This window comes from Corvus hawaiiensis, chromosome 1, assembly GCF_020740725.1.
Source record: "Corvus hawaiiensis isolate bCorHaw1 chromosome 1, bCorHaw1.pri.cur, whole genome shotgun sequence".
NCBI lineage: Eukaryota > Metazoa > Chordata > Aves > Passeriformes > Corvidae > Corvus > Corvus hawaiiensis.
Window position 1 is genome coordinate 56766863 of NC_063213.1, and position 27851 is coordinate 56794713.

Genomic DNA, 27851 nt, shown 5'->3' on the forward strand with positions numbered 1-27851 from the left:
CAGGAAAGAACTCGTCTGCAGTTAAGCTTTTGCATCATAATCCCCTCAGCAGAGTTGATTCCTTTGAGACTCCATCGACATGGAACAGAACATCATTGTGTTACACGCTGTACAAATTTGAATCAAGATCTGGTTTTCTGTTTGAATCAAGAGCTGTTTTCTTTGTTGAAGACATTTTACCGTATTATGTATTTATGGCCAAGCATTAAATTTTTCCATTATGATAAATTCCTAGTTAACAGACTAATTTTTTCAATTAGTCAACATAATTATTTTAATCAAGGATTTTAACATTATCTCCTATTCGTCAGAGGAAAGAAGATTTCTTTATGGGAGTGTATTACTTTCCTTTGATATTTGTAAGCATTCATGTGTGTAGTTATGCATATTGCTTTTCATTCTCGTGGTTTTATCCTCTGAGTAATGTCATTAAAATTTATGTAGATTTAATTACTCAGTTTTTACATTACTATTTAAGCTTATTTGCTCATTGGGGAAGAATCTGGAAATCTTGGGAGAAGCTTGACCTCTGTTACATCTTAAATGACTTGTCATAAGTATACTGCAATATTTTTATTTAACTGTAGAGTTCTGATTGTAGTACAGTCCATCCTACCTCTTTCTTTGAATTCAGCTTAGCACAGTTCCTAACATCTTTCTTTCCCACAAAAATTGTTTATTTTATAGCACATCCATAGAAGTCTGTAGAGTACATTGAGGAAATTAGGAGAAAAGAGAGCAAAAAGATATTGAGGAAGCATAAAAAGACCAGGACAGTCAATCCATTGACAGGAAAAATTAGGCCATACTAAGTACAATGACAAGGATTTTTTTTGTTGCATTATACTTGGTTGAGTTTTTTTAATTTCTTATTGCTTTAGGCCAAGGAGTGTTTGTGTTCACTTTTATTTCCAGTCGCTGCTTTGCCTTCTGGACAGAAGATGCTACTTTTTTATATGCAAGCAGTTTAATTTGACACACAACTGGAATTCTTTCATAGTGAATATCTGAAATATTATATCCTGAATATGCAATTAATATGAAAAATGTCATCTTTTTTGTTGTATTCCCTGCTAAAGGTACTTAACACGCAGAATTGTTCCAACTCGATTAAGTGCTATTTTATTACTAGGTCAAAGACTTTTACTTTTTAAGTCTTGCCCTCATGTAAAACATTCTGACTTGTTACACTATCTTTTTGCTTAAGTGACCACAACAGAAAATCCCTTGTGCTGCTTTCTATTCCTGTGATAGGTTGATGCATGAACTAATCAAACCACTAACAAAAATGTTGATCACTTGCAGACCTAACATGGCAGTATACCTATTTAATAAAAGAAAAATGAGTGAAGTTCAGTAACAGTTCCTCAGTTGCCATAGAAACCATTGCAACTTATGCAGGATACTTGACTGTGTTTGGGCCCCCATCCTTTGATATGGCAAGTGGCTGTGAATCCTTAATGTCCTCATCACCTGTTGAAACTGCAGTCAAAATCAGGCAATAAGAACTTAAATGCTGTCCTGAAGACAGGCAGTTTCTACCTTAGCTTCATTTACTGGAATTATAACCTACTATAATTTGATTCCTCTCAATGGGCTGTAGCAACTAAAAGGTGAGCTACCCACATGGAATTTAGGGCCCCAGTTCAGTGTGCGGAAATTAACTCACATGGTGGGACCTTAAAGCATCAGATGTTTTCTCTTGCAATCAAATGCACTTTTTGAGTTGTAGGGAGCAAAATTTTGCATCATGTTAGCCAGTTCAACGCTGGTCTTTTAACCTAAGAGAAAAAACACCACCATCTTCCAGGAGAGCAGAATTGACAAAGCACTGCCTATACACCTAACCCTGCACAGCCAAAATCCCAGCTGACACAGTATTTTGAGTCATATGCTGACCTTACTGTGAAAGGGAGCTTCAATTAGATGTCTATTGTGTTTTCAAATACAGAAGAATGGCTTTGTGTTCAATGGATTACCCCACTGATTAAGACAAGGAAGCAGATGCTGCAAGGGTGTATAGAGGAAAGAATTTAACTTCTCCCATTTTATTATAATTCAGAATCTATTCCATGTACCAGACCAATTAATACATAAATTAAAAGCCTGCCAGCATGCTCAGGCTGTGTGAATTTCGCAATAGACAGAGGTACTGGTACCTATGTGTAATGAAACCAGCACCTTCCACGTCCCAGAAAGCAGATAGAAAGGATGGGGGAGGGAGGAGAATCATGAAGGGAAGTCTTTTTATTTTCTTCTTTTCACGTGAAGGTTTATAATTAAAGGGGAAAGTAAATTAATTACATGAATATTAAAAGGTTACTCTTCTATTCTAACATTTGGTCACAAGTTGTCTAATGAAAAGGAATGCAGGCTGGAGGGCTGCCATGCCTTTGCTTCTTTCTGCAGAGGGCCACAGGCTGAAGCAGTGATTGTGCGTGACAGATTCTGGGAACAATGAGCCTGCGCACAGATCATCCAGATGGAGCATGCTTTTCTAAATTACACCAACAACAGGGTGGCCCACAGGCAAACAAAATAGTTAAACAATACATAATAAAGTTTTTATTTGGTATTTCCTGTGAGCCTCTGCCAGTTGCCAGGGAGTGTACTGTATTTTTCTTTTGCTGTATTAATTGTTGACCACAACTGGCAAAGACCCAAACTAGCAGGGACAGATAAGGGGGGGAAAATGGCATCTGGACACTAAAGCCTCAAGTGTACTGGGAAAAAAAAGCACAAAAAATTACAGCATATATCTGGAATTTTCCAACTAACGATGTGCGGATGTGGTAGCGCTAGGGAAAAAGAGCCAAACTGAGCCTGCTTTGTTCACTAAGAGAGGCCCCCCTGTAACATTCCTTTTAGCTGTGCATATTTTGGCTTCAGTTCTGCAGTTTTAACTATATACTGTGTATGGAGCAGCTCAGTTGTTGCTTCATGAATCTAATGATTTTGTTACAAGAAATAAACTACATCAATGCATATGCATTCTTATTGTTGTGAGGTGTTTGAACAGAAGCTGGGTTTTGAATGTTAAATCATAGGTGATAAGTTTTCAAAGGGAAGTGGGAGAAAATTTCATTAAATACAACCCATCACAGCAACAGCTGCAAGAAGGAGACCCTCAGTAGCAGTGAATGCTGCCTTTTTAAACTCATCAATGAAATCAGACCTTACAGTTATCTGGTTTAGGGAAAAGCCCACAGTATAGCATGAACACTCGGATAAAAACAGAAGGCTGTGTAAGCATGCTAGTTTGATACCATTTTTCTGTTTTCTTTGTCTTCGTAAACAGTTAAGGTGTTGGCTTCTTTTTAAGGAAGTTTTATACTCCTGGTTTACTATATACACTGTCGCAAGACATTTTGCTCTACTGGTACTTAGCAGAGAAAAGAAACAAGAACAGATTGCAGGTATTAGGCCACCTCTCCAAAGAAGATGCAAGTTAGTGTGAAGGCTGTTGGTATGTATAGAGAGGAGAACCAGCTGCAGTAGGCAGTGACGGGGTTTGCAGCTACAGCAGGTTCAATTGATGAGAAATAAGTTATTGTTATGAGCTTAAGTTGTCCTATATTTATACAGCATTTTTAGATGTACTTGGACCATCTTCCGGTGGCCCTTGGTACAAAATTACTCATTTTTTACTAATACTTGTGCTGTTTCATGTGCATGGATGCCTTCTTCATACCCTTATAACCAACCATTGTGTATCCTATCCACATGTAGAAACAGATTCTTACTCTCTTTAAAGACCCGTCACACATTATAGGTGTCCCTAGTGGCATCTGTAAATGTAATTTATTCACAATTAGGGATGTCAGTTGGAAAAAAGCTGTCAAAGTGGTGTAAAAGCAGTAGATGAAGAAAAGGGTCAGATCTATGGGAGAGGTAAGTGCAGCTTGCTCCTGGATCGCTGGCAGGCATGAGACTCTCTTTAAGTCCAAGTCAGCAAAGTTCAAGAGAGGCCCATGCTTAAAAACATAAATGTACCGATACCAAAATTATGTTCCAAATAACAGATTTGCCTTTTTTTCCTCATAAAAATCAAAAATCATATATTTGCATGTAGTGAGCTGCTACTCATTGCAAAATACTTAAAACCTCACAGGAAGTCAGATTAATTAGAATAGGCTTCATTTCTCATAAGTACACTGGTTCCTTCTGCAGACAAGGACAACGAAAGTCTTTTAAACTTTGAAAAATAAGCTGATTTATAGATCACTTATTATGGGAGTGGTATGTAATCTACTATGTACTTGCCTGAGATGTAACTGATTAAAATTACACTTGTGCCTGACAGATGAGATACAACACATAGATAGCATTCTTGTATACAGCATTTCCCAGTCAAATGTTGTTCATCCCAGGTCCTACAGACAGGAACAGCAAGATGGTTAAGAGAGGTCATCTCCAGCACTCTACATTATTTTTCAGCCTGAAGATTACACCCCAGACTTGTATTAAGAAATACTGTAAGTCTCTACATAAGTGATTTCAAGGCATGTTGCTAGACTAACACTTCAATTCTTCAGAAGCGCTTAGAAGCCTCTTTTATTGATTCTGGTAACACCTTTGCTGTAACTGAAAATCCATTCTTTTTTTTTTTTTGTTAGTTGTGCTGTTCAGTTCTGTTTGTCTTCTGGATTGTGCCCATGGGCTATTTTACTCTTGTTCCTATTTCTTTTCAAAGAAGTTTCATTTTCAGATTTTCATGCAGTAGCCCAAAACAAAACAAAGTTTGTCTGGTGTTTAAAGATGCTTTGTAAATAAAAAGCTTAAAGATGGGTCATTTAGACCCATATTTTGTAAAAGCTTTATATTACAAAAACTAACTTGCTCTAAATTCAGCCTGAGTGTATCCTTCTAAAAACAATAATACTGTTAGGTCTTGCAAACACTTAGTTTCTGATCCCAGGATCATTAATGATTTTAAACAGCAGTAACAAAACCTCATATTAACAGAAAAAAAAAATATTCCAAACTAAATATGTTCTTTGTTTGCTATCATCAAAAATTCGTTTTCTTCCAGGCTGCCATTTTCCTCGAAAAAAATAGTATTTATTAGCTGCAATTGTATACTCTTCAGAACACACAGACCATTTCTAATTTTTTGTTTCTAAAACTGCTTTTTAAAGTACTAACAATGAAAGCCAAGCACAGATGTAAATATCAGTGATTTCAGTGTCTGCAGATGTCTTCCTCTAACCGCTCAGAGCTTCCACTGAAATCGCTAGGAATTACGTGCGTATTTGGAGTTAGGTTGGAGCGTTTTTGAGATGTCTAGTTGTGTTTTTTGACACAGCCTAATAACATTAGCCTTTTCATGCAAAAAATTTTTTGCCTCAGAAAAACAGCTGAGGTCCTACCAGCTTGTCCTGTTCCTCTTTAAGTTTAGAACCTTAGACAATGCAACAGCTTTAGAGGCTGTTGGTCTGTGTCAGTCTCAGAGCTGCTGATACTTGGGCTTGGTGTCTCTGCAGCAGCTCTGGCTTCTGGTGCTGCTTCCCTCTTCTCTCCTCTTCAGCATCCATGGAGCCACACACAGAAGTATTTCCTGATCACATGAGGATGTTATTTACAGGATTTCCTCTAAAAGTTCAAGGAGGGGATAGATGTTGGTGTCTCTATGTGGCTGTTAATGCTGTGAACGTTTTCTGGAGGTGGCAAGCACTCTTGTTCCCTTTCAGGGAATATGTAGAGAGTTTTTTGCATGCAATTATTGTTTCTGAGAACAGATCTTTGCGGGGAAAAGGCTTAGACAAGTTTCAAAGATGATGGGAAAATATATTCCAAGGTTACCTGGTAGTAAGGTGGTTGTTTTCACAAGAGCACTTGACTCCCTCTCTGAGACCATTAAAGCACCTGCACTAGTGCTTGAATATTAGTTTCCATTGGATTTATTACGTATTTTCAAAGATGAGTATGTATTGCAATAAGCATTTTAAAAGGCCTTTTTTGTAAGTCCATTTTTATCTTTTTTTATAAGGACTCTTCCTGAACTGTTAGGACCCATGAGTGATTTACAGAGTAGCAAAAGGGATGTGACACATGAAGAGATCTCCTAAATATTGTATTTTACATGGTCAGGCAGGAGAGGGGCAAAACCTTTTAAAGCAGTACATCTCCTTTCCACACTGGGTGCTGTGTCGTGTATCTTCACTGCACCAATGGCAGTTCAGTATGTCTTCAGTTTTTAGTATCATTGCTCTTCCAAGGAGACCCCAAGAGAAGGTATTACCGCTACCAGCAAACAACGTTGCTGCTGACTGGCCAGATAGAATTAAAACATACCTCTATAAATTGGATTTTTCCTTCTGTCCTGGGGACTCATTATGCTCAGTGTTTGACAAACCCCTGTGCCTGTAAATTGATGTGCCTTCCCTGAAGCTGAGAACGTTCACTTTGTATCATGCAGAACACAGTTAAGCCTAGTTCTGGACTATTAGAATTGCATCTTAGTGTCCCACTCCAAAAGCAGATGCAGAGTACACATATTAGTCCACACTGCCTTAACCACTGCTGAATTGGAGTCTGTCAAACAGATGCCTCAAAGTGGATTTGTACTCTCAGAAAAAGCGTTTCCTCTCTAAGGCCTCTCTGCACACAGTGTTCAAGGAGTTAACAAGGGAGCTACTTTGAAAATAGAGGCAGAAGGTCATTGTCGGCAACAGCAAAGACTCCTACAGCCTGCCATGGAGAGCCTTTCACCCGTCATTTCCCACCCAGGGGATTGTAAACATTGGCTCGCAGCCATGGAGTCCTACAGAACTTCTCTTTACTTTCAGCATATACATTTATATGTCTTAATGGAAACTGAAGCATGGCAAGTTATTCCTGCGTGTCCAGAAGGAGAGAGGGGGCTTCTGTTCAAGTTAAAGAGATGGGAGAAAGAGCCATTACTCATGCTGGAATTTGAAAACATAGAGATACGCTTGTTTAGTGGTGCTTCACATGTAACATAGCTGCTGTTCTCAGGCAAACTTTCTCAACTCACAGGAATGTGTAGAATGCTGTCACTTAATCAGAATCCAGAAGAGGTCTTTTATCTGCCATTTGTTAGTAACTAGCAATATTGTTCTTATCTCATTGTCCTTTAGCCTGATGCAGTGCCCTCAGACTTGAGAACTTGTAACATGAAAGCACTCATTACCTTGAACATTCCTGTTTGTATTGTCTTAAGCTATTATCTCTTTAGCTGAAATAATTGATGCTTTGTATCAGTTTTGAGAGTGTTATCTGTAGAAGTCTGATCTACAGCATTATTTTCACAAATTAAACATTTTATATTTTTATAAGTCTGTGACCACTCTGGAGTAGAGTCTTCAGTAATCTAGACTAATTCATGTCTTCTTTATCTGACTAATACAATGTGTTATCTGTAATTAATTTTCCTTGGAATGTGGCTTCTTGAAAATAACATAAATTAATCACACAAGCTTTAAAGTTGGGAGATAAAGTCTACCAAGGTCTAGTATTGGACCAACTGTAACATTCTGGTTTTCTGCTAAATTGTCATATAGTTGTAACATTTATAAGTGGACGAAGTTTTTTGGCTTCTTGCAAAATCTTGGACTTCACTTTGTGCTGTGAACCCTAGTTTGGGCTACTGAGTAGTGTATCAAGTAGCAATGGAGGAGATGTTGCTTCTTTCTCCACAGAATAAAGCAGAGTGCTGTCTTCTAGAATTTTTGTGAGTCCCATCCATTAGAAGCAGAAATATGGAATACAGTCTGTCTAGATACAAAGTAGAATCCAGCCTGGTTAATGTAATTAATGCCTGCTTTTATTTTTATCCAGTGATGGTCTAATGTAAAATGCATACACATTCCAGAGCAGTATCCAGAAACTCGGCTCCTTGCCCCTTCCAGCTAATGGTTCTTAAGCTCTCAGCTGCTTTCAGACACAGTCTTGCCCCATGACTCATATACTCCTGGCAGAATAGTGACTTGGCTTCAGCAAAGGTAAGGAAAGAGCTGTCACCCAGAAAACCCCTAGCCTTGTGGTCACAGAATGTGCTTGGCTGTAGGAGGTGCCATTGAAATCCCCTTAGGCTGAGTTTGCACTTTGAGATTCACCTAATAGCATTTGCACAAGATGTTCATGTAGATGCAAACACATAGTGCTTCTACCACCACTGTTGGTTACAGGCTTCACCAGGTAGGACTCCATATGAACCTTTGTTGAAAACATCCATTTACCCAGGGTATCTGTCTACCAAAAATGCATCACTCACAGTAGTGCTTTAGCTCAAATGCAGCTGCTTGTTTCTGCAGTACAGGTCTTTCTAATGTGTGTGACCATCTACACGTAACACCCACAGACACGTTCAGAGTAAGGAGGAAGAATTTGATAACTAAAGATGTCTACAAAGAGCTTTAGAAAATCAGTGGATTGTGCCTAGCATTTTATTGGTCTTAAGCTCACAAAGCTACTTAAATGTGAGATTCAGACAGTCTGAAGACCCCTCTTACTGTTTTTGTCCTTTCTCTCCAGTCCTTGCTTTTGGCTGGAAATTACAGCAGGTCTTTGTCCTGGTGATGTTTACTTCAAGACTGAACTAATTTCTAATGATTTGTGGTATGTTTAGGTATGTATGAATGCATACACCTATGCATATATTGCATCTGTATACGGAAAGTTCATATTTTCCTATTTTCTTTGTGTGGCTTTACAACTCTGTTTTCACATTTGTTATTGAAAAAAAGATGTTTCATGAGGGTTTTGTTTCCCAAATGTAATTTCAAGGAGTTCTTGAAAGGTATTTAATGGGAGTTTCACCTCTATGGTGAAATCATTTACAATTTTGCTTAGTTCAGTTTAAAGCCATAGATTGATGTAAGGCCATAGTAAAATCTACTGCATTCAGTTTCAAATGTAGAACAGATTAGCAGTGAGTTGCTCAAATTCTTTATGCCATAGGTGTAGGAAGGCCCAGCTCCGTGATGGTCATCGTGATGATAAGCCAGTTGAAGTCTGCACCTTGTGAAATAGTGAGGGCAGGTACATCCCAAGTGAAGCTTCTAGTGCAAAGAAGCTGACTTGTTTGCAACCCTGGGTTCTCTTTGAGTTCTGCTGTAATATAGGAGCTTTTACTCTAAGCTATTGCTTCACATGACCATCACTGACAGATGTCGCTTTTATCTACTGTACCATGCTCTCAGTGAAATTGGTACTTTGCCTCCAGGCACAACATTAGTTTCTAAGTTTCATTCTCAACTGAATGAAAACAGTATCTTGTAGAATTTGTTTGCATCAAGTTTCTGCTGTCTGGACTCCCAAGCTGTCCGCAGTAAAGCCTCTCACCTAGAGAACTGGCCCAGTTTAATCCATTCTTTATGGTTTCTCTGTGCATTTCCTCCTTTTGTTAAAGATGGTTTGACAGAAGTGGGCCCAAGTTCCATGGGAGAGAGGTCTGTGGTGGCCTTCATGGTTTTGCTTCATTTAGGCTTTTTATGTTCAGGACTGGAGTCCAACACAGCACCCCAGGAAGTGGGAACACTTCTTTCTATTGACCAGACTCTGGTTTTCTGGTAGCAGTGGAAAGCTGCTCTTCATTATCAAGTCAAACTGTAAGTGGTAGGGCTCAGATTCTCTAGTCTGATGAAGCCAAGAAAAGACCAGGCAGTCACAAGGGCAGCTTTGGGGGATCTTGGCATGGAGATGACCACAGTTTGGTCCTTGGCACAGGTTAGAGCTACATGTTCTTCTGCTCCCAGGCACAGGGCAAAAGTGATGTGAGAGACTCTAAAAAAGGTGGGAATATGCAGGGTGCTAGATGAGTTGGTTTTGTGGCCTGAAAATGTAGAGCAGAGAAAAGCACCTGAAACAAAGCCCAAGATCTGGTACTAGAAGTTAGGACTGTTTCCTCAGCTGGCTGATGCCAACAGGTGACTGAGCAAGTGGAAACAAGCCAAGCTGCTGCAGCCAGAACAAGATCTGTATTGCAAGACACAGTCTCAGGCTACCACCTTTTAGGTTTTTTTAGGGTTTTTTAGCTCTAGTTTCATTTGGAATTGTGGAAGGAATTGTCTTCTTCCTTACAGTAGGTGTTTGACTTGATCTGCATAAGAAGACAGTGATGTTTATTTCTTTCTGCCTGTGGGTTTTTTAGTTCTTAGATAGATATTAGAATTTGCTGTTTCGGTCTACAGATTTGATTACTGAGTCTTGAAGCATGATTGAAGAATGGCTACCTGTTTAAAGTCTGTCACTCTCAGTGTTGCTAAGTATCTCTATCTGTAAATACATTGCAATATGAGCACAAGCCTCATTGCATGCAAAGCTGACCATTTCTGTAAAGAATTGAGCTGTCCCATGTTCCGTAGAAGGCTGCACTGCAGCTCAGAGCATCATGGTTTCAATGGTTTAAAATGCACAAGACGACCTGGCAAGTCTGAATTTTGTGGGGTCTGGATCAGGTAGGGTAGTGTTGCTGACTGTTGGGGTCCCTCCCCCGCCGTGTAGCCCTGGGAGAGGGGCCCTGAGGGCACAGACACGGGGGCTTCCCTGCCCCTGCTCAGCCTCGTTCCCATTGGTTGGTTTGTGTTCCCTGCGCGGGCAGAAGGACCCTTGGTCCCGTGACTGGGACAGTTCCTGGGCAGAGCTCCGGCCATGCGGCTGGAGAAATAAACATCTCTCTGAAACAGCTAGCAAGAATCTGTCTGTCCATATGTATTTCCTTTCCACGGGACTCCTGGTTTGATATATGCGTGTTGCAGTATCTCCACTGCAACAAATGGTGGAGATTTGTGAGCAGAACGATCCCCGATCCCTAAGCGACTGATTTGTGTGAGTAAACCCTGGAAACTTTGGATTCCTCTTCTTGGTTTTGCTTTGCTATTCCGTATCTAAACTATGGAGGAACCGTGAGAAGACTCTTGGCTCTCAGAGCCGCATATGGACATTTATCTTAAACTTAAAATGATTCTTGAACAACGATTTGTAAATTTTAGCTTGATTCAAGCTCAAAAAGAACTGAAACACTTCCTGGCATGGTTGTTTAAGAACTTTTTCTATGTTTCTTGGGATTTAATTCTTACCAAGGGCTTTTGGAAAACCGTTTGGACACAGTTAATACTGGAGTCAAAATATATGCCGATGGAAGAATATTTTCGTGAATATTATTTAGTTACTGAGACTGTTGAGCAATGTCAGCTGTGTCCTGGCGAAGGGAATCCTGGCGCAGGGACCGTGCGGCCCAGGCCACGTGCACCGAGCGCTCTGCGAGCAGCAGCGAGGCAGTTCCCGCGCGCGGGCGGAGCCACGCGAGCCGCAGTGTCGGTGGCGGAGCGGGGAGCGGCGGGACCCGGCGGTGCCCGAATGGCCCCGTGCAGCGCGTGGTGGAGCGAGCCCCGGGAACGCCCGACCGAGAGGGGCGGCGCGCGGGCGGCGGCTGGCGGCGATGGCGGTGGAACGGAGCCGCGCCCAGCCGAGACGCGCGCTGGAGCAGGGCGCGGGGGAGTCATCGCTCGGGGGCCCGGCCGAGACGTGGGTGCAGCGCCCGACAGCGGCAGCGAAGCTGCGACCAGAGGAGGCGACGCACGGAGAACTGAGCGGCGCGGCCTGGCCCGGCCCGCGCAGCCCCGAACGCGACCCCGGGAAGAGCGCGCAGGCACCAGCAGCCCCGACAATTCCAACACGGGAGCGACCGAAGGAGAGAGCAAAGACGCAGCGAGACAGAAAACAGCAGCCACTCGGAAAAAGGAAAAGATCATAGTAACTAAGACCTTAGGGATAGTAAAATGGTATAATGTTAAGCAAAATTATGGTTTTATAACAAGGTGTGACAACCAGCAAGACATATTCGTGCATAGAACTGCTATTAAAAAGAATAACCCTGAAAAATGGATCCCAAGCTTGGGAGATGGAGAGGTGGTGGAATTTAATATTGTACTAGGGAGAAAAGGGTTACAAGCATCGCAGGTCACTGGGCCTGATGGTGTTCCTGTAAAAGGCAGTATATATGCAAAAAATCGTAGTCATGTTAGACAGTATCTCCATTGTAAGTCCCCCCTACAGTTTCCCTTTCCTAATCCCACCTTTCCCTTTTACCCTATGTCCTATTACCCCCAGTGTATTCCCAATCCGTTTTTTCATCCATGGTTTCCCTCACAAAACCATGCTTTTGCCAATTGTTTCCCCAAAAATCCCTTTCCAATGCCGAGTGGGGGATGAAAAGGGGGAGGGAAGAAGTTAAACCCTCTCCTGCCTCAGTTTCCCCACAAAGCATGCTCAGAGTTCTGTCTCCCTTCTGTCAGCCCTAAGATGTTCCAGAGAATCTGTTTGGACATTTAAAGACTCAGGAGGGTGGCTTGTTTTGTTTTGAAACTGTTCTTGTTATGTTTATCCAGTTGTTTTCATTCTCCTTTTATTAAAATAAAACGGGTGAGGTGTTGGGGTCTCCTCCCCCGCCGTGTAGCCCTGGGAGAGGGGCCCTGAGGGCACAGACACGGGGCTTCCCTGCCCCTGCTCAGCCTCGTTCCCATTGGTTGGTTTGTGTTCCCTGCGCGGGCAGAAGGACCCTTGGTCCTGTGACTGGAACAGTTCCTGGGCAGAGCTCCGGCCATGCGGCTGGAGAAATAAACATCTCTGAAACAGCTATCAAGAATCTGTCTGTCCATATATATTTCCTTTCCACGGGACTCCTGGTTTGATATATGCGTGTTGCAGGATCCCCACTGCAACAGCTGACACTATTTTTTCCCCTTTCTTTTTGTATAAAGATAAAACACTTTTCACCTGAAGTCTCAGATAGTCTTTCAGAAATGTTCTCTTTATCGTGTCTGTAGAGAATTCTATGAAATACTCTGCTTAGTAGAAATATATTTCCTTGTATGAGTTTTGAGGTGAGGTCTGAATCACTAGTGGTTGAAATACTACCTCATGTTAAGAGCCAGTTTTCCTTTCTAGTAGCTGTCCCCTACAGTTCTTTAGTGCACAGAGACTTTTAAGGTAAAACCCACTGAATGTAGGTAAAGTATCTTCAGCTACACACATGATGTGCAAACATACACATTCACACTTCCTGACAACGGATGTACCTAGAAATGCTCTTCAGCAGCACTGTCACACTGGGTGATGTGATTCTTCCTAGAAATAAAAGAAGGAAAATTCTCGTTAATTTTGTGTCTAAGAAATGAATTGCTTCTTTATTTGTCATGTTAGCTCACAGTAGATGCTAAACCATATTTCCTTCAAAGCACAAATGTTTTAGCATCAAAAACAGGAGATCCCATTCTAAAACAGCAACTTGATAGTGGGTGGTACATGTGATCAGGATTTGTGTCTTCTATAAATAAATAATCTTTTGCTTGATGATTTAACTCATGGTATGATAACAACATTCATTCCACTTTTCATAAAGCAATTCATCAGGCTTGTGCCCAAAATAGAGACAAATATGAATAAAGAGATAAAATTGGTATTACCATGTGCACTTCATGAGACCCATAGCACTGGAAAGGATTTCATGTTTTGTATGCTAAATCCTTCGTCAAGAAGTAAAGTGCTTTTTAAAAGCCACCAGAGTAGTTTGATACACACTTACTTTAAAAGGGAAACTATTTTAATGTTTCTATAAACAGACAAACTATAATCATCATTCTCTTAGAGAGAAACATTCTCTCCAGCCATACCTGTCTCTGTGATGGAACTGAAAACAGTTACATAATAGTGGAAGAACTACTACTTAAAAGAGAGATTAAACAAATCTAATTGTTCAGACAGATATTATCCCTGGAAACTAAAGCACATAATATAATGTAGTGTTTATTACCTTCTCTATCACAGTTAGGAATAATAATAGGTCTTCAGAGACAGATTAAAGAGACTCCTAGGTTTGCTTTATAAGTGCAGAATGCTCAGTGAATGCTCTAAGGATAGTGGTAGGAAAACACAGTAAGACAGTTGCCAGCAAGTAATGCAGACACACCCCTTTTCCAAACCAGAGATGAAAAACACATCATTGTACAAAAGCTAAAATTTAGCACATGCTAAAATCCCCTATCTTGGCCTCATTACACCTGTGGGACAGGTGGGTTTTGAACATGTTTTCTGCCTGTGCTGGAATTGTTATGCATGGTCCTTCAGAGGCATCATCTCTCCTCTCTTCCTCACCTCTTTTCTCCTTGCTCCTGCCTCCAGCACACCCCAGACTACCCCCTCCCTTATTTCCTGGGACTCAGACACACACAAAAACACACACAAAAATCGTTTCCCTAAGCAGCATAGATGTGACCCACTTCCAAAGGTCTTTGGAGTGCTCCTGGGGGTCACAGAAGTTGAAGGGGAGGTGGGGAATATCATCATTGCTGGAGCAGAGCAAGGCATGGTAGTGGATCTGTTACACAAGAGGGCTGGGAAATGGGGCCACCTTAGGCTGTCAGGAGGACTCAGAGCAGCACACAGGACAAGTGTAGGGCCTATGATCTTGCAGAAATGCCAACATGTCACAACCTAGTGTCACCAGCCCTCTGGCTTGCCACTTCTTCCCTGTTCAGTCCTGGTTATTGGTCCATACTCCAAACTGAAGGTGATGAAACTTTATTAAACAAATTCTTTCTTTTCCTAAGCAGTTTTTAATATTACACTGACTTCATTTTAAGCAACATTACACTGTCAGACCAGCAAGCCGTTTTAGCAAATTCAGTTCAGAAACTACATTTCTTCTTTTCAGTCTCTGTGGAGTCTTTTCAGCTGTGTTTCTACCAAGTGAGAGGGAGGTGGATTAGTCAGAGAGAGCCTCTCTCTGCAGTGGGGATTGAAGCCAGGCTTCAATCAATATGCTGTCTGTAATTCTGTCCTTTCCAACTAATCTGTGGCAAATATGTCAAGCTTAGTCATACAGCTGAGAAGAAGTTTTTTACAAAACTTCAAGAAAATTTTTTAGGTTGTTTTAGAGTCCCACACCTGAAGAACAAGCCATGAAGTAGCAGGTTCTTAGTGAAGCTGGCAAGATTCCACTTTGAATCCTTGTGAACAGTTTGAAACAAGAGATGTTCTGTGAAACTGGAAGACCATGAAGTGACACTGAAGAGCTTGACTCTACATACTGTACCATACATTCTGTAGCTATATTCCTTCATTTTACTCAAAAAGAAAGGACAAAAATAAATGAAAAACAGTCAAAAAGATGTCCTGAAGATCATGTGAAAGCCTTGTTAGAGAAAACTGAACAAAAAAATCGAGTTTAAGAACCACTGTAAGGAACATTAAAAAAAAAATCTACAAATAATCTTTCATGAGATTTAAATGCTTTAAGTAACAAAACAGTCCAGCATCTAATGGTCAATACAATTAACAAAATCAGTACAAAAATAGCACAGAAGAAACCACAGGCACAAAAGCAAAATATTTACAAGAAGAATTTTACTTGGATTCAAGGATGCTTCATATGAATTTAAGCATCCTGCTAATTTCTTTTGTGGCATGATTTCTATTAAAGTTAGTGTTTTAAAAGGTTTTACGGGCCTCCTCCAAGCCACTTCAGAACTAATTAGAATAGAATTTGTCTCATCCAGCTTTGGATATCTAAAAGGAAGATGTCTACATATAGGCCAGTCAGATGCTCCCCATTGATAGTAATCAAATAAAGTGTGTGTTCATCTGACCTGTGCAACATGTTTAGGACAAAGTAAGACCAGTTGCTGGGTGAGATGAGCAGTAGGCCATGCCTCCCCCACGCCTTCACTCTTGTGGAGCCACCTCTGAATCAGGGGAGATGAGGGAAGCATAGCAAAATGCCTTCTTTCTGGAGTGAAAGGAAGACCTGGGGCCACAGTGTGACTCACTGGCTGGTAGATTAAACAGTGCCAGAAAACATTCGTGGGTACTGGAGCTCAATTGTCTATACTGTTAAATTATTAGAATGGTTCCTGGCAGGAATTATTCCAACCAGCCCTTCCCCAGACAGTTCCTAGGCACTGGCAGTTAAGCATGGACCAAAGACCATTCCCAATAAGCAGTTTGCATGCGGTCACCTTTTTTGGGAGGCTGAGAATTTAATAATATGGACATAAGCCACTCTGTACTTTTTGGTCTCAGTGCCAAAGGAACATTTCCTGTCCCATTTAATTTCCTAGCACAGACATAGCTGCTGTGTTACAGTCTGATCCCTGCTTTGTTCGTGCAGCCGTGCAACTGGGCATTGGTCTGTACTTAAAGTCTGTGGCAAACGGAAATGTAGTGTTTTGTGTCTGTGTTACTCAACCCCATCCCTAAACCACTGTTTGTCTTTTTCAAACTGAATGCTATTCAGACAGCAACTGTATTTGGAAAGGGCTGTATATTGTGAAGATCCGTTTAAATTAAAACAGTTATACAAAAATGAAAATATGTTCTGTAGAGTAAATGGAAATTATATGAGACTGACACAATGCCTAGATCTTCTGTTCACGTTGCCAGTGAGTAGACATTTCCCACTAATTTGATTTTTCATCACAAACTGGTACCATGAAGTGAAGGATTGAAACTCCTTGGGCTAGAGGGTGCTGGATAGCCACATCTGTCAGGTGTAGTAAGGCAGAAAGCTTTATTTCAAAATGAAGTTCTCTTTCTTTATCTGACTCTAAATGCAGCTCTCCTCCTGCTTCTCCCTGAGCACATTTCCTTCTTTAGAGGATCAGACACAGCCTCAGTAGACTTTTGCAGATGTTCTTTTCCTTTATACTGCCTCTCATATACATGTAATTTCTTTTCATCCTGAAGTGCTGCCTAAATCTATTAACTTTTAAATAGTTAGAAGTAGTGATCTGCAGCTACTGGTACCCTTCTTACCTGATACCATCCAGTCTTATCTGGATAGTAGAAACATAGAATGTGCACTGGAAAAGGAACTTAGTTACTTCCTTAGGTATCTACTGCTTCCAGTGTATGAATATTCTCAATCTTTTCACATGTGGCTTGATCTATTAAATACAAATGTTACGGGGTATCTTCAGGACAGGCAGAGTGGGGTAAGAAGCTAAAGCGGGGGGGAAAGGAGCTCATTTTGCGCAGGAGCATTTGGAGGCAGTTGGAAGAAGAGAGGACAGGGTGTGAAATTTGAGGGAACTTGGAGGTACAAAGAAGCTGAAGGGGAATGTGAGGGACAGCAGAACACATGGGATGTAGCGGGGCAGCAGGCTGTGTCCACCCAGGTGTGCACAGGAGCAGCAGGGAATTAGGCATGTTTGGTGATGCTGTCAGGGGACCACCGGTGTGTGCATGGCAGGAAAGCGGAGGTAGGCAGGGGAAAGAAGCCAGGAGGTCATGGGACATCTGGGAGAAACCTGGTGGATGTAAGAGAGGAGCTGAAGAGACCAGCCAGGGTGAGGAGAAGCAAGGAGGAGGCAGTGGAGAGAAGTTGCTTAGGTGAGAGGACTAAAATGCAACATGGTCACTAAAGTCTACAACCTCCAAAGTATTTTGGAGTCTTGCACAATTTAAGATCTCCATCAGCACATGAACATGGACCCTTTTCCTACAGAGCAATCATGCATTTCATGTATGTCAGATTTTCAGGAGAGATTTAAGTGAGATGTACTGATGCAGCTGCTTGCTTTTTTCATCCTAAAAATGGGACTTCATCAAGCAGCTCTGTTGAGCGCACTGTCACTCAGGGAGACCTTGTTTCCCTGCTGGTGTGGCTTACCTAAGCAAAGCCTTTTTTCACTCAGAACTGTGCTAAAGAGGAAGTGATGACCTGCTTGTTCAGCCTCACCATATCCTGTGTTCAGAATAATTTTCATTTCTACTTCTCTACAAATGTTAATGCAATGTCCACAAATATTTTCTTGGTTTCTATGGTAAGAGAGAGTGTGAAACTGTCAAAACCACTGTGTCATATACATCATCCTGTGCTTTTCAGGAGAAGACCCTGACCACAAAAGGAGTCATCTGTAGCATTACTTGTGTGCGAACTGACATTTAGTACAGTTTGATCCCTTTCAGGTTCACATTTTGAAACACAGACTTGTATATTACAAACCATAAAGGTTACTTCATCACTTTTATAATGACACATTAATGACAGAGCATATCAAAACAGCTCAATACAGATTCTGTCCTCTCTGACTATAAGGCAATTAGGCATTAGCTGAAATTTAACTGTTAGTCTTTTGGAAATCTTCTATTTTACAGGTTTAGCTTTGCAAATTACTCAAGTAATATCTCCCAGTCCCCTGTGTATGCATGCATGGAGCATAGCTGGGTGCAAATGGTTGGGGAACTGTGCCAGTAAGGGGTCACATGGGAGAAGCAGCCACCGTGCTGCACGCTTCCGCAGCTGTCTAAAAACAGCACTGTTCCCCTGAGCAAGCACGGACACGGGCATGAGCCGTGGTGCATCTCTTGGGAAAGGAGCAGCTGTCCTGTGCCACACTTATCTGGGAAGGACTTCAGTTTGGGGCATATGGTCCACAACCATGCATCCCCCAGTTCTTTGCCTTTGAGAGCGCAGAGCCCTAATGTTGCAGGGTTTGTGGGATTGGGGAAAATAAATCATCCTTATGCTCTGTATGAGAACAGCCATGTGGATCTCAAACCAGGAATCATGAGGTTTGGTGGTATTCCCACAGATCAGAGATTACACAGCTCTTCTCCTGATACTACACCCAGCCATTCACAAACAGTAATGGGTTGAAATTGTTGTATCTAATTTCTCAGAGCAATATTACTTCAGTAAGCTTTTCCACAAATGTACTGCGATAATAAAAGCGTAGTTCAGTTTGAGAGATATATCTGCATTAGGAAAAATAACATGTTTTAGGGGGAATTCTATCTGATTCAAGACAGGGCAGCTCCAGAGAGGATCCCTGACCTCTGGTTATATTTGTCTTCTTTCCTTGGAGTGAATCTCTGAAGAAACTTCTCTGGTTTTTATAGAGAGAAGTGTTTCATAAAAGCATCACTCGTATGGTAGCAAATCAGAAACAAGACAAACGGAGCTAAGTAATGCCCAACCTCCACAAAAGTGGAATCTATTTCTGTGAATGGGTATCTGGAAGTGTAACTTGCCGGTGCAGTACTTTGTACTGTGTTATTGAACTGTTTCATAGGCAAATTTTCTATATAAACATCAGTATTTAAAAGAACTGTTAGCAAATACAACCACTCTTGCAAATATCCATGAACCTCCTATCAATAGCCATTCAGTGGTTCTGAAGGCTGTCAGGGCATGTAATGATAGTAATAAATGTTGTATTTACTTTTGTTTCATCTGACTTTGACCAGCAAATTCGGCTGATTACTTCCATTGTTATTTTTCTTTAGAAGACAATTACATTGTTATCATAAAAAACCCCACTATTATTACACATTTCTTTGTGTTGGTCTTGAAATTCTGAACTCACTATCCTAGTTAACATAATTTAAAAAGTTATTTTCATTCTTAAAATTTTCTTTGTTTCTATCATTTTTGTTTCAGAATTTTGATTTGGTTCATGCTCCTCCTGCATGTTACATTTCCCACCTTCATGTTTGTTGAAGAAAAAAACAATAATTGTAGAGACCCTCCCAGGCCCCATATTAATTGTCAGAGGTTTAAATTATAGCACAGAGTAAGAAAATACTGGCACTTAGCTGATGGTCATGTGTTGTTATGACTGGATTATAACTGTATTCAGGAGGAGAATACTCCTGTGGCTCTGAGATTATATTCTATAAAGATAGTAGCTCACACAGGACTCTGCAGAAGCTCATTGTGTTCTTCTGCAAATATCCTGAAGATACAGCCAGCCTCATCTGTGTTTGGTCTACTTGTGGGATACAAAAGGATAAATATAAACTGTCCCATGTCTGTGGGTCCAGTGAGCAGGACTTATCAAAACCGATGGAGTAGTGCCAGTAAAATTCCCACTGGGTCTCTACAACGTGTTGTGACATAACCACCAGGATAAGAACAGCCTGAAAACAGGAGCTTTCCATGGCATATGTCCATGGGAAAGAGTGTGTCATTTGAATATACAGGGTGAGAGAAGTTACTGCTGGTCTAACCAGCAGCACATGGGCAGAGACAGTCACACAACTGTAAAAGTCAGGAATCCACCAGGAATACTTGTGCTGTGTTGCTTAGTTAAAACCTGACAGTTTAGGGTTCCTTTGTGTGCAAGGAAACCACAGTAGACAGCAATGATACCTTTGGTAAGGAGCAGCTTTGAGAAGGGTTTGACTTTGTCTGTATCCAACTGTTTTTAAAAAGTTCTAATTTCTTCAGTTTCTTCAGAGAGGACTTTTGACACAGGTCAGACATGTTTACCCTAATTGGCCCATGCACTGGAATTAGCTTCATTTCTTTTATAGAAAACAGTACATAAAACCATGAAGAGGTGAGGACAGACATGCTACAGGTTCTGATTTGTCCTATGGATAAACCCACAGCATTCCCTGGCTTGTTTGTTTCCCCTTTGGCTCTGGTGACTACATCTATATCCACAAAAGTTAAGAAAACAAGGCCTTGTTCAATTGACTTGCCCTATGGAGTGTCCAAATCTCCACTGGAAAGTGTTTGGGATCTGTAAGCTGCAAAAGCTTCAAAGAGTTGGTGGTAGTGTGGTGTGGTACTATGACTGTCACACCAATGCTGTGCTCTGAAACTATAGATTTGTTGTACCCTGAATTGCAATGTTCTTGACAAGAAATGGTCTCACTTTCTGAGTCGTCATCACTGCAGCTATGGATACCGAGATTTTCCATACAGAATCCTTTTCTGTGTGCTGGCTAAACCACTTGGCCCTAATGTGTGAGTTTTTACAATATAGATTAAACTAAGTGGAAGCTGTACATACAACACTTAGGAGGTTGTAATTCTTCTGCTAAGCACTCTCTTTCCTGTTCCTTTTTGTTTTGCAGGTTGTTACTTTGTGGTATAGAGCTCCTGAAGTCTTGCTTCAGTCCAGTTACGCAACAGCAGTTGATCTTTGGAGCGTTGGCTGCATATTTGCAGAAATGTTCCGTCGAAAGTAAGAAATGCAGTTTTATTTTCTTCACACTTTTCATTTAAAAAAATGTGCAATAATGCCTGTTATAATACACTGAATCAGTTTATATTGGAAAGGCCTGGTATGATATTTTATTTGCAGCGCAAAATATAAATGCCCATTGCAAATTCATACTTGTTGCTCTTGGAGTCTCTTTTGATGGGAGTCTGCCTCAGCTCTTGGTAAAGCTTGCATGAGCATTATTGTATTCTGGTTGAATCTGAATCCAAATGCAGATAAAACGGGGTGACAGAGGCTGTTGATCAATTTGAGTAAAGCTGGATTCTGGAAAGGATTTAGCCTGAGGAAGACAGGGCACTGTGGTCAGCAGAGTCTTCTTGCTCTGCAGTTTGTGCATTGAAGCATCAGGTGTTTGCCTGCAGTTTGCTCTTGGGATATTTGAGATCTAAGAAGTCACTGTAAAGTTGTTTTCTAGAGGTAGGAAACAGAGGTAGGATTCTTAAAGAATAAGTTATGTAGCCTGAGGTTAGGGTAACAGAGATGTTAAATGTAGTCAAGTCCCCCCTCCCTCCCCGCCCCCCAGATAAATGGCTTTTTTTAGCTGATTCTGTGAAATCAGAACTATCTAACTACAAAATATTACAGCTGGATGCAGGTGAGCTGTGAATGCAAGAGTTCCTCTTGAGTACTGGTCTTTGCCTGTGGAAAGACACTGATGTGGAGGTTGTACTGTGTAGGGTGTGGAGAGGAGCAAACCTGCAAGAATTTTAACAGGGTAAATCTGTCTTGATACGAATCCAATCACATGCATTTTGGTTGAGCTAAAGGCAAAAAGTGGGTGTTGTCATCACCTGGGTGATCTGCATGTAAAAACTGTATAGCTTTTTGTAACACCCATGGTGAAGCCAAAGGATATACAGAAAGAAAATGTGAAAGAAAAGTATATTCTGGGGTGCCTAAAACCCCAAATCAGTACAATTTACAAGGAGACGCAATACTGTAAGGGCCTTGAGAAACAACTGTGTAATTTATACAGTAAGTTCAAATACTAATTGAAGTCTTGCAAAATAACTTTGGGGTTTTACTACTTATTAATGTTATATGGAAAAATCATTTTTCTTGGGCTTCTTGCCTGGGCAAATGGCCTGGGTAGAGCTATCCTCCACCCTCTCTGTCTCTGACTCAGAAATGAAGTCAGAAAATGAGAGGAAAAAAAAGAATGAGGATTTTAGGAATATCATTTAAACTCTCCATTGCAAACTTTTAAAGATTCAGCCTTAGCCCATATTCACAATAGCATTAAGCTGCTGCTTGTTTTTCTGATTCAAATAGCAGAGTCAACAACTTCATTTTTTCATTTTCAGTAAGAGTGATACAGGCCAAAAAATGCAGAACTTTATTACATGCTCAAACCTTTTTTTTTCTTCCCATTTAATTGGAAGCATTTTGACAGATAAGAAATGCTGCCATATACAAACTCCACCAATTTAATTTAATTTTTTCTTGTAATGGTGTATGAGTTTTGCTGAATCTCCAAATCCACACAGTAAATTAAATTTTCTACTTATATACAAATGCGAATGTTACATTAATATTAGAAAATCAGTATTTTTTTCTTACAGAAATGAGATCTGATTTGACCCAGAGTTCAATAAAACCAGGACTTCTATTTTTCTTGCCAAATGTAGGTCAGTCTGACATTCTCAGTCTTATATTTGGGAGACTGTCAAAAACTGTAGAGGTCAGGAATCTGCCAAGTCTGTATGTACTGTGTTCTTTCGTTGCAAACAATATGACTACTGCATGCTTCAGTGTACAAGCATGATTTGGAAGACTGTTCGCAAGGCTCTTTTCCATAAAGCTACAGCAAACAGCACTGGATGGTGTCTCCGTGGGTTAACATTGCAATACTCTCTGCATGATCTGTGTTGTCTTTCAGATTCTTCTGGTGGATTGCAAAAGAAAGCCCATGTTACTGTGACCTTGGTAGCAATAAAATGTAAAATTTTGCAAACTCCGTGGATTATATCCCAAAGACTGAATAAATGCAATCGCAATTTTGCTGGGAAATGGTAGTGCCCTTGGGTAATCACCAATTTGTATTTCCACTGGTGTTGATAGGATAAGAGTGTGAGAATGCAGCTAAAACTTGTGTGGTAGACATGGGTTTGATATTAAAACAACCTTTTCATTTTGCTGTCCTACTGGGTTCTTTTCTGCCTTCTTTTCCTACTCTCTTTTGCTTTCTCTTTTAAAGAACTGAAAGGTCTGTCATTTTTAAGAAACATACTGAGACTCCTCTGGGCATTTTCATATCCCAGGGACTTCACTGGAATGGGTTTCAAAATAAAACACTACACAGCATCACAAAACATACCACAATCCTGTTCATGTCAAGGAGACACTGGACAGTTTGAGTTTGCTTGAATAGTTTTGTAGGCTGTCACAAACATAGTGAGGGTGCTTTAAGTCTCGATAAGCGTAGGAGAAAAGTGAGCTCTGTATGAATGGTCCAGTCTATATGCTACAGGTCACTGTCTTTTAAGTGGATGGCACCTCAGTTTAAATCACCCTTAACCTAAAACAGCTTAAGACAAACGCAAACCACGTATTTGTTTAAGAAGTAGATCTGAAAGTGTATACAGAAGTGTATAAAGGACTTAGACACAAAAAATTAAATAAATACATCTCTGTCTAGATACACCTAGAGTAAATTTGAACATTTCTCTCATCTTGGCTGATTCAGCTAAAAAATGACACTTTTCATCTCTGTTCCTCCCGCAACCTGAGGTTTGTATAAAGTCACAGCTATTCTAAAACCGCACATTTTAATTTGGTATGGATTTATAGGCTTCTGCAGAGATGAATGCATAGAGTTTGTATCCTAAAATCCCTCAGTTGGATTCCCAAGGATCCTGTTCTATTTACAGATCAGCAATAAACTGCTCAATAGTCAGGTATATGTTATGTACACAGAAACTATTCTGCTCTGTGTGTCTTCTCTGTCCATGTGCACTGCTGATGACAGCACCCCCAAAATAAAGCATTACTTGAAAAATTCCTTGTATGACAGCTCCAGTTTTTAAATTTCCTGTCTAATTAAACAGTTTGCAGTGACTTCTAGACATTTGGATGGAGTGTCGTTATCTAATGAAAGTGTAAACATATTTGTCATAGTGCCTGTTTTCTCTGTGATTTAAAAACTCTGGTGCATGGATAGTAAAGACCAGTGGGGAAAATTGTAATGTATGCTATGGCTTGCTACCATATCAGAGAGTCCTTCAGAGATACAGCTGGCAGGATTGACAGGGGCCTGAGGGCATGGGGACATCCTTTGGCTTTTTTTAAGTGTTTAGATAAAGATTTTAATTGCTTTTAAAAAGGTTATGCTTTGAGGCTGAGCATTTTCCAGACCAGTAGGAAAGGGCTTTGTACCTTCTACTCAGTGAACACCTCATTAAAGAGAAAGGCTAAAGTGGAAGTAGCATCCACTTCTGTCTGGATACATAAAACTCTTCCAGCTGGCTCAGGGAGTGTAGTTGGCTGCTAAGCAGGAAGCCATGACCTGTGTTTTAGGGAAGAAAAGGCTGTCTGTCTTCTTGCTTCAGTTAGGTAATACTTAATCCAGGTGAATGAGGATGAAAGGGGAAAAAGACTGGAATCCCAGATACAGAGCTGGGTGAAATGCTCTATAAAAGAGAACTCGGATCACCAATCTTGGTTTCTCTTCTGAGTAGTTAGTCTTGAGAAATGTCAGAATGTTTTGGTGCTTCGTGGCTAGTGCATCTATACATGCCCGGTTTTCAAAGCCCCGCTCCTGTATGATTTCAATCCTGCACAGACTAGGAGGTTGGTAGGTGTGCATGTGGGACTCAGGCTATCTATGTAACAATTCCAGCTAGGCACATTTAACTATAATATTAAACAAGCAACTGAGTTTGTCTCCCTTTGGAGTAAATACAGAGCTAAAAATCATCAGAAGAGACTATGAATTTTTGTAGCCTCTGTTCTATTTACAGCCTGGTCAAGCTGAAGAAGTCATACGCTAGAGGGTGGCCAGTGTTATGCCTGCATGTTTACAGGCACCAATTCAAACCCAAAACTGGAAAGACACTCCTCTCCCAAAACCCTTTTCCACCTCTTCAAAGCAAAAGTAAAACAGTATTATCTCAGAGCAACAAGCTTCATCTATCCAGGAGGGAGATTAATTCCGATCACATGGGTTTCTTACTGAGACTGTTCATGCACCAGCACCATGGTGTTCTAATCAGCCTGCTGTTGGTAAAATCATCAGTCCCAGAAATTCATAAGCCGCAAAATTGGCACGAATAGTATGAGGTTATTATTTATTCATTTTAAGTATTAAATCATGTTTTTAGCAGTTGTCTCATTTTTCAGCCTACTCTGTCAACTCCTAATACATGTGAGACAGTTATTGCATTACCAACTGTGCTTGAAAATTATAACAGCAGATAAGAGATGTGTGACTCTACTAAAATACCTGTGGTGGGCCAAGTTCCCTGGTGGACACAAACAGCAGACACAGGGAAACAAGCTATTGGCATTATAAGTCATCTGTCAGTGGTATAAATGTGTCCGATTAGAGAAGTTACATTCTTGTGTGTAGAAAAAATGCGAGCCTGGGACTTCGTTGTTCTAGATAATGTACACAGATGTGATAAAATCAAAACTTAGAGCCTTGTCTGGTGACGTGAACACTGGATTTGGGACCTACGGGCTGCCTAGAATCATAAAACATCAGGTTTAAAAAAACTAGCAGTACACATACTCATTCTTAGCTACAGTGTCTTAGGGTATTGAGTAATTGTGGATCACCTAAAGCACTAAAATATAGTAAATCTTTATTCCCCTTTCCAAACAAGCCATAGGTTATTAGTACAGTTTGAAGTGCCATCATCAGGTCCATTGCATGTTCTTTCTTGTGTCAACTATAAAAACCAGGTGGTAGAATGGGTCTGTGGAAGGAGACCATGAGAATAGTGCGGCCAGCAGCACTGGGGAAGTGATTGTCCCTCTGTACTCAGCACTGGTGAGGTCGCACCTTGAGTGCTGTGGTTAGTTCTAGTTCCCTCACTTCAAAAAGGACATTGAGGTGCTGGAGGGTGTCCAGAGAAGGGAAATGGAGCTGGTGAAGAGTCTAGAAAACATGTCCCATAAGAAGCAGCTGAGGGAACTGGGATTGTTTAGTCTGGAGAAAAGGAGACTCAGGGAGACCTCATTGCTCTCTTCAACTGCCTGAAAGGAGGTTGTAGTGAGGTGGGGGTCAGTCTCTTCTGCCATGTCTCAAGTTGAAAGGACAAGAGGAAATGGCCTTAGGCTGAGCCAGGGAAGGTTCAGATTAGCTATTAGAAAAAAAAATTTCAATGTAGGAGTGATCAGGCATTGGAATAAGTTGTCCAGGGAGATTGTGGAGTTACTGTCTCTGGAAGTGTTCGAGACAGATGTGGCACTTGAGGCTATGGCATAGGAGCGATTGTGGTGGTGCTGAATTGATGGTTGGATTTGATGATCTTTAAGGTCTTCTCCAACCCTGATGTTCCTGTGATTCTGAGAGGGGAAACCCACTCAGAATGTGCCCTTCACTTCTACCTCTACCTGACTCGTGAGCAGAGGAAGAGCAGTCAGCTCTGCAGCTGAAATTTCAGTTAATGCTTTGTGGGATGAAGATGCTCAAGTGATTGCAGACAGAAATAGCCAAGTGTAACAGGAACACCTTTTTTTAAGCTGTCTCCAAAACCTGAAGCTGGATAGGGAAGTTTGAGCTTCTGCCACTGAGTAAAAAGAGTAACTCTCTTTAGCTGGATCATGTGGTAAAGTCTTGGCTTCACTGAAATCATTGCTGAAATTAACCCTGAGTTCAAAGGAGTTGTAACCTCTTCAGAAACAAGTCAGTGTGACAGGGTGGCACAAAGAGTGGCAAAGCTATTTTCTGTTAATGTGTACAGTACAGCACTTGCAGCGATCGCTGTAAAAGACAGTGCTGCAAACCAGCAAGAAAGGAGAGGGTGTTGCATAGTGGTGTCCCAGCTTCCATGCTTTGCACGTCTTTCAGTGATGCTGTACAAGCTTTCAGTTGTCTCATCTGTGACATAAACCCAGGACTGTGAGACTTTCGTTTAAAATAAGGGTTGCAATGTATGTGGGAGCTATTACGAACTGTCAGCTGAGAGCTGAGGCTGAGGGTGGAATTCACAGTGTCTCTCTTCTGGGATCCATGAGGCTGCATAGCACCGGCAAAAGAGTGTGTGTAAGTTAAATTTGCATGAATTTAAGCTACTCTGGAAGTATGATTATTGTCATCAGTCTGTTAAAATACCACACACACAAACACATACACACATAACAAGGTAGCTTCAAAGGAAGTCAGGCCATGAGTATGTGAGCTACTGTATGCTTGTCCTTACCCAGAGAAGGAGGTGCAACTCCCATTTGTTACCAGAGGCAACAAAGTGATAACTTGTAACAGAGCCTGTAGGTTCCGTGGTGCTTTGAACAGGACAGGCTTTTCTCTCCGAAGAGATCTGCAGTCCAGTTCTTCCTTGAGTCTGTCCTAACTAGCATCAGTTTCATCATGTGCTCATTTGGTCTGAATTAGCTCCTCCTGTAGGTGCTAATCTCTCACAGATACAGGCTTTTAAGGTTGCACTTTTAAAAAAAAAGTAGGTATACATCTGGCAATGTGTGTTCAACAGAGAGCCATGGGTTCTCAATGGCCTGAGTGTGTTCTTCATCTGGAGATTGAATAGGACAGTGGGCTTTGGGGGAAATTGTTCACAGAAATGCTGCTATTGCAGAGAACTGCTTGGAAATTTAGAAGTACTATGTCCTCTTCTCCTGATATATCCTGGGTTAGTTATTCCTTATGATGAGTTGCTTTGCTGTTGAATGGTCTTGAAGAATAATCAATACGTA

The 27851-nt window shown here is 41.0% G+C and overlaps 1 protein-coding gene across 5 annotated transcripts in view; it reads left to right on the forward strand.

Moving 5' to 3' along the window:
• CDK6 (cyclin dependent kinase 6) overlaps positions 1-27851 on the forward strand; it is a 141539-nt gene that overhangs the window by 77591 nt on the left and 36097 nt on the right. For all 5 annotated transcript variants that reach the window (XM_048305556.1, XM_048305563.1, XM_048305533.1 and 2 more), the window contains exon 5: positions 20830-20939. In XM_048305556.1, coding sequence (XP_048161513.1) covers positions 20830-20939 — 110 coding nt within the window. The remainder of the gene's footprint in view (positions 1-20829; positions 20940-27851) is intronic.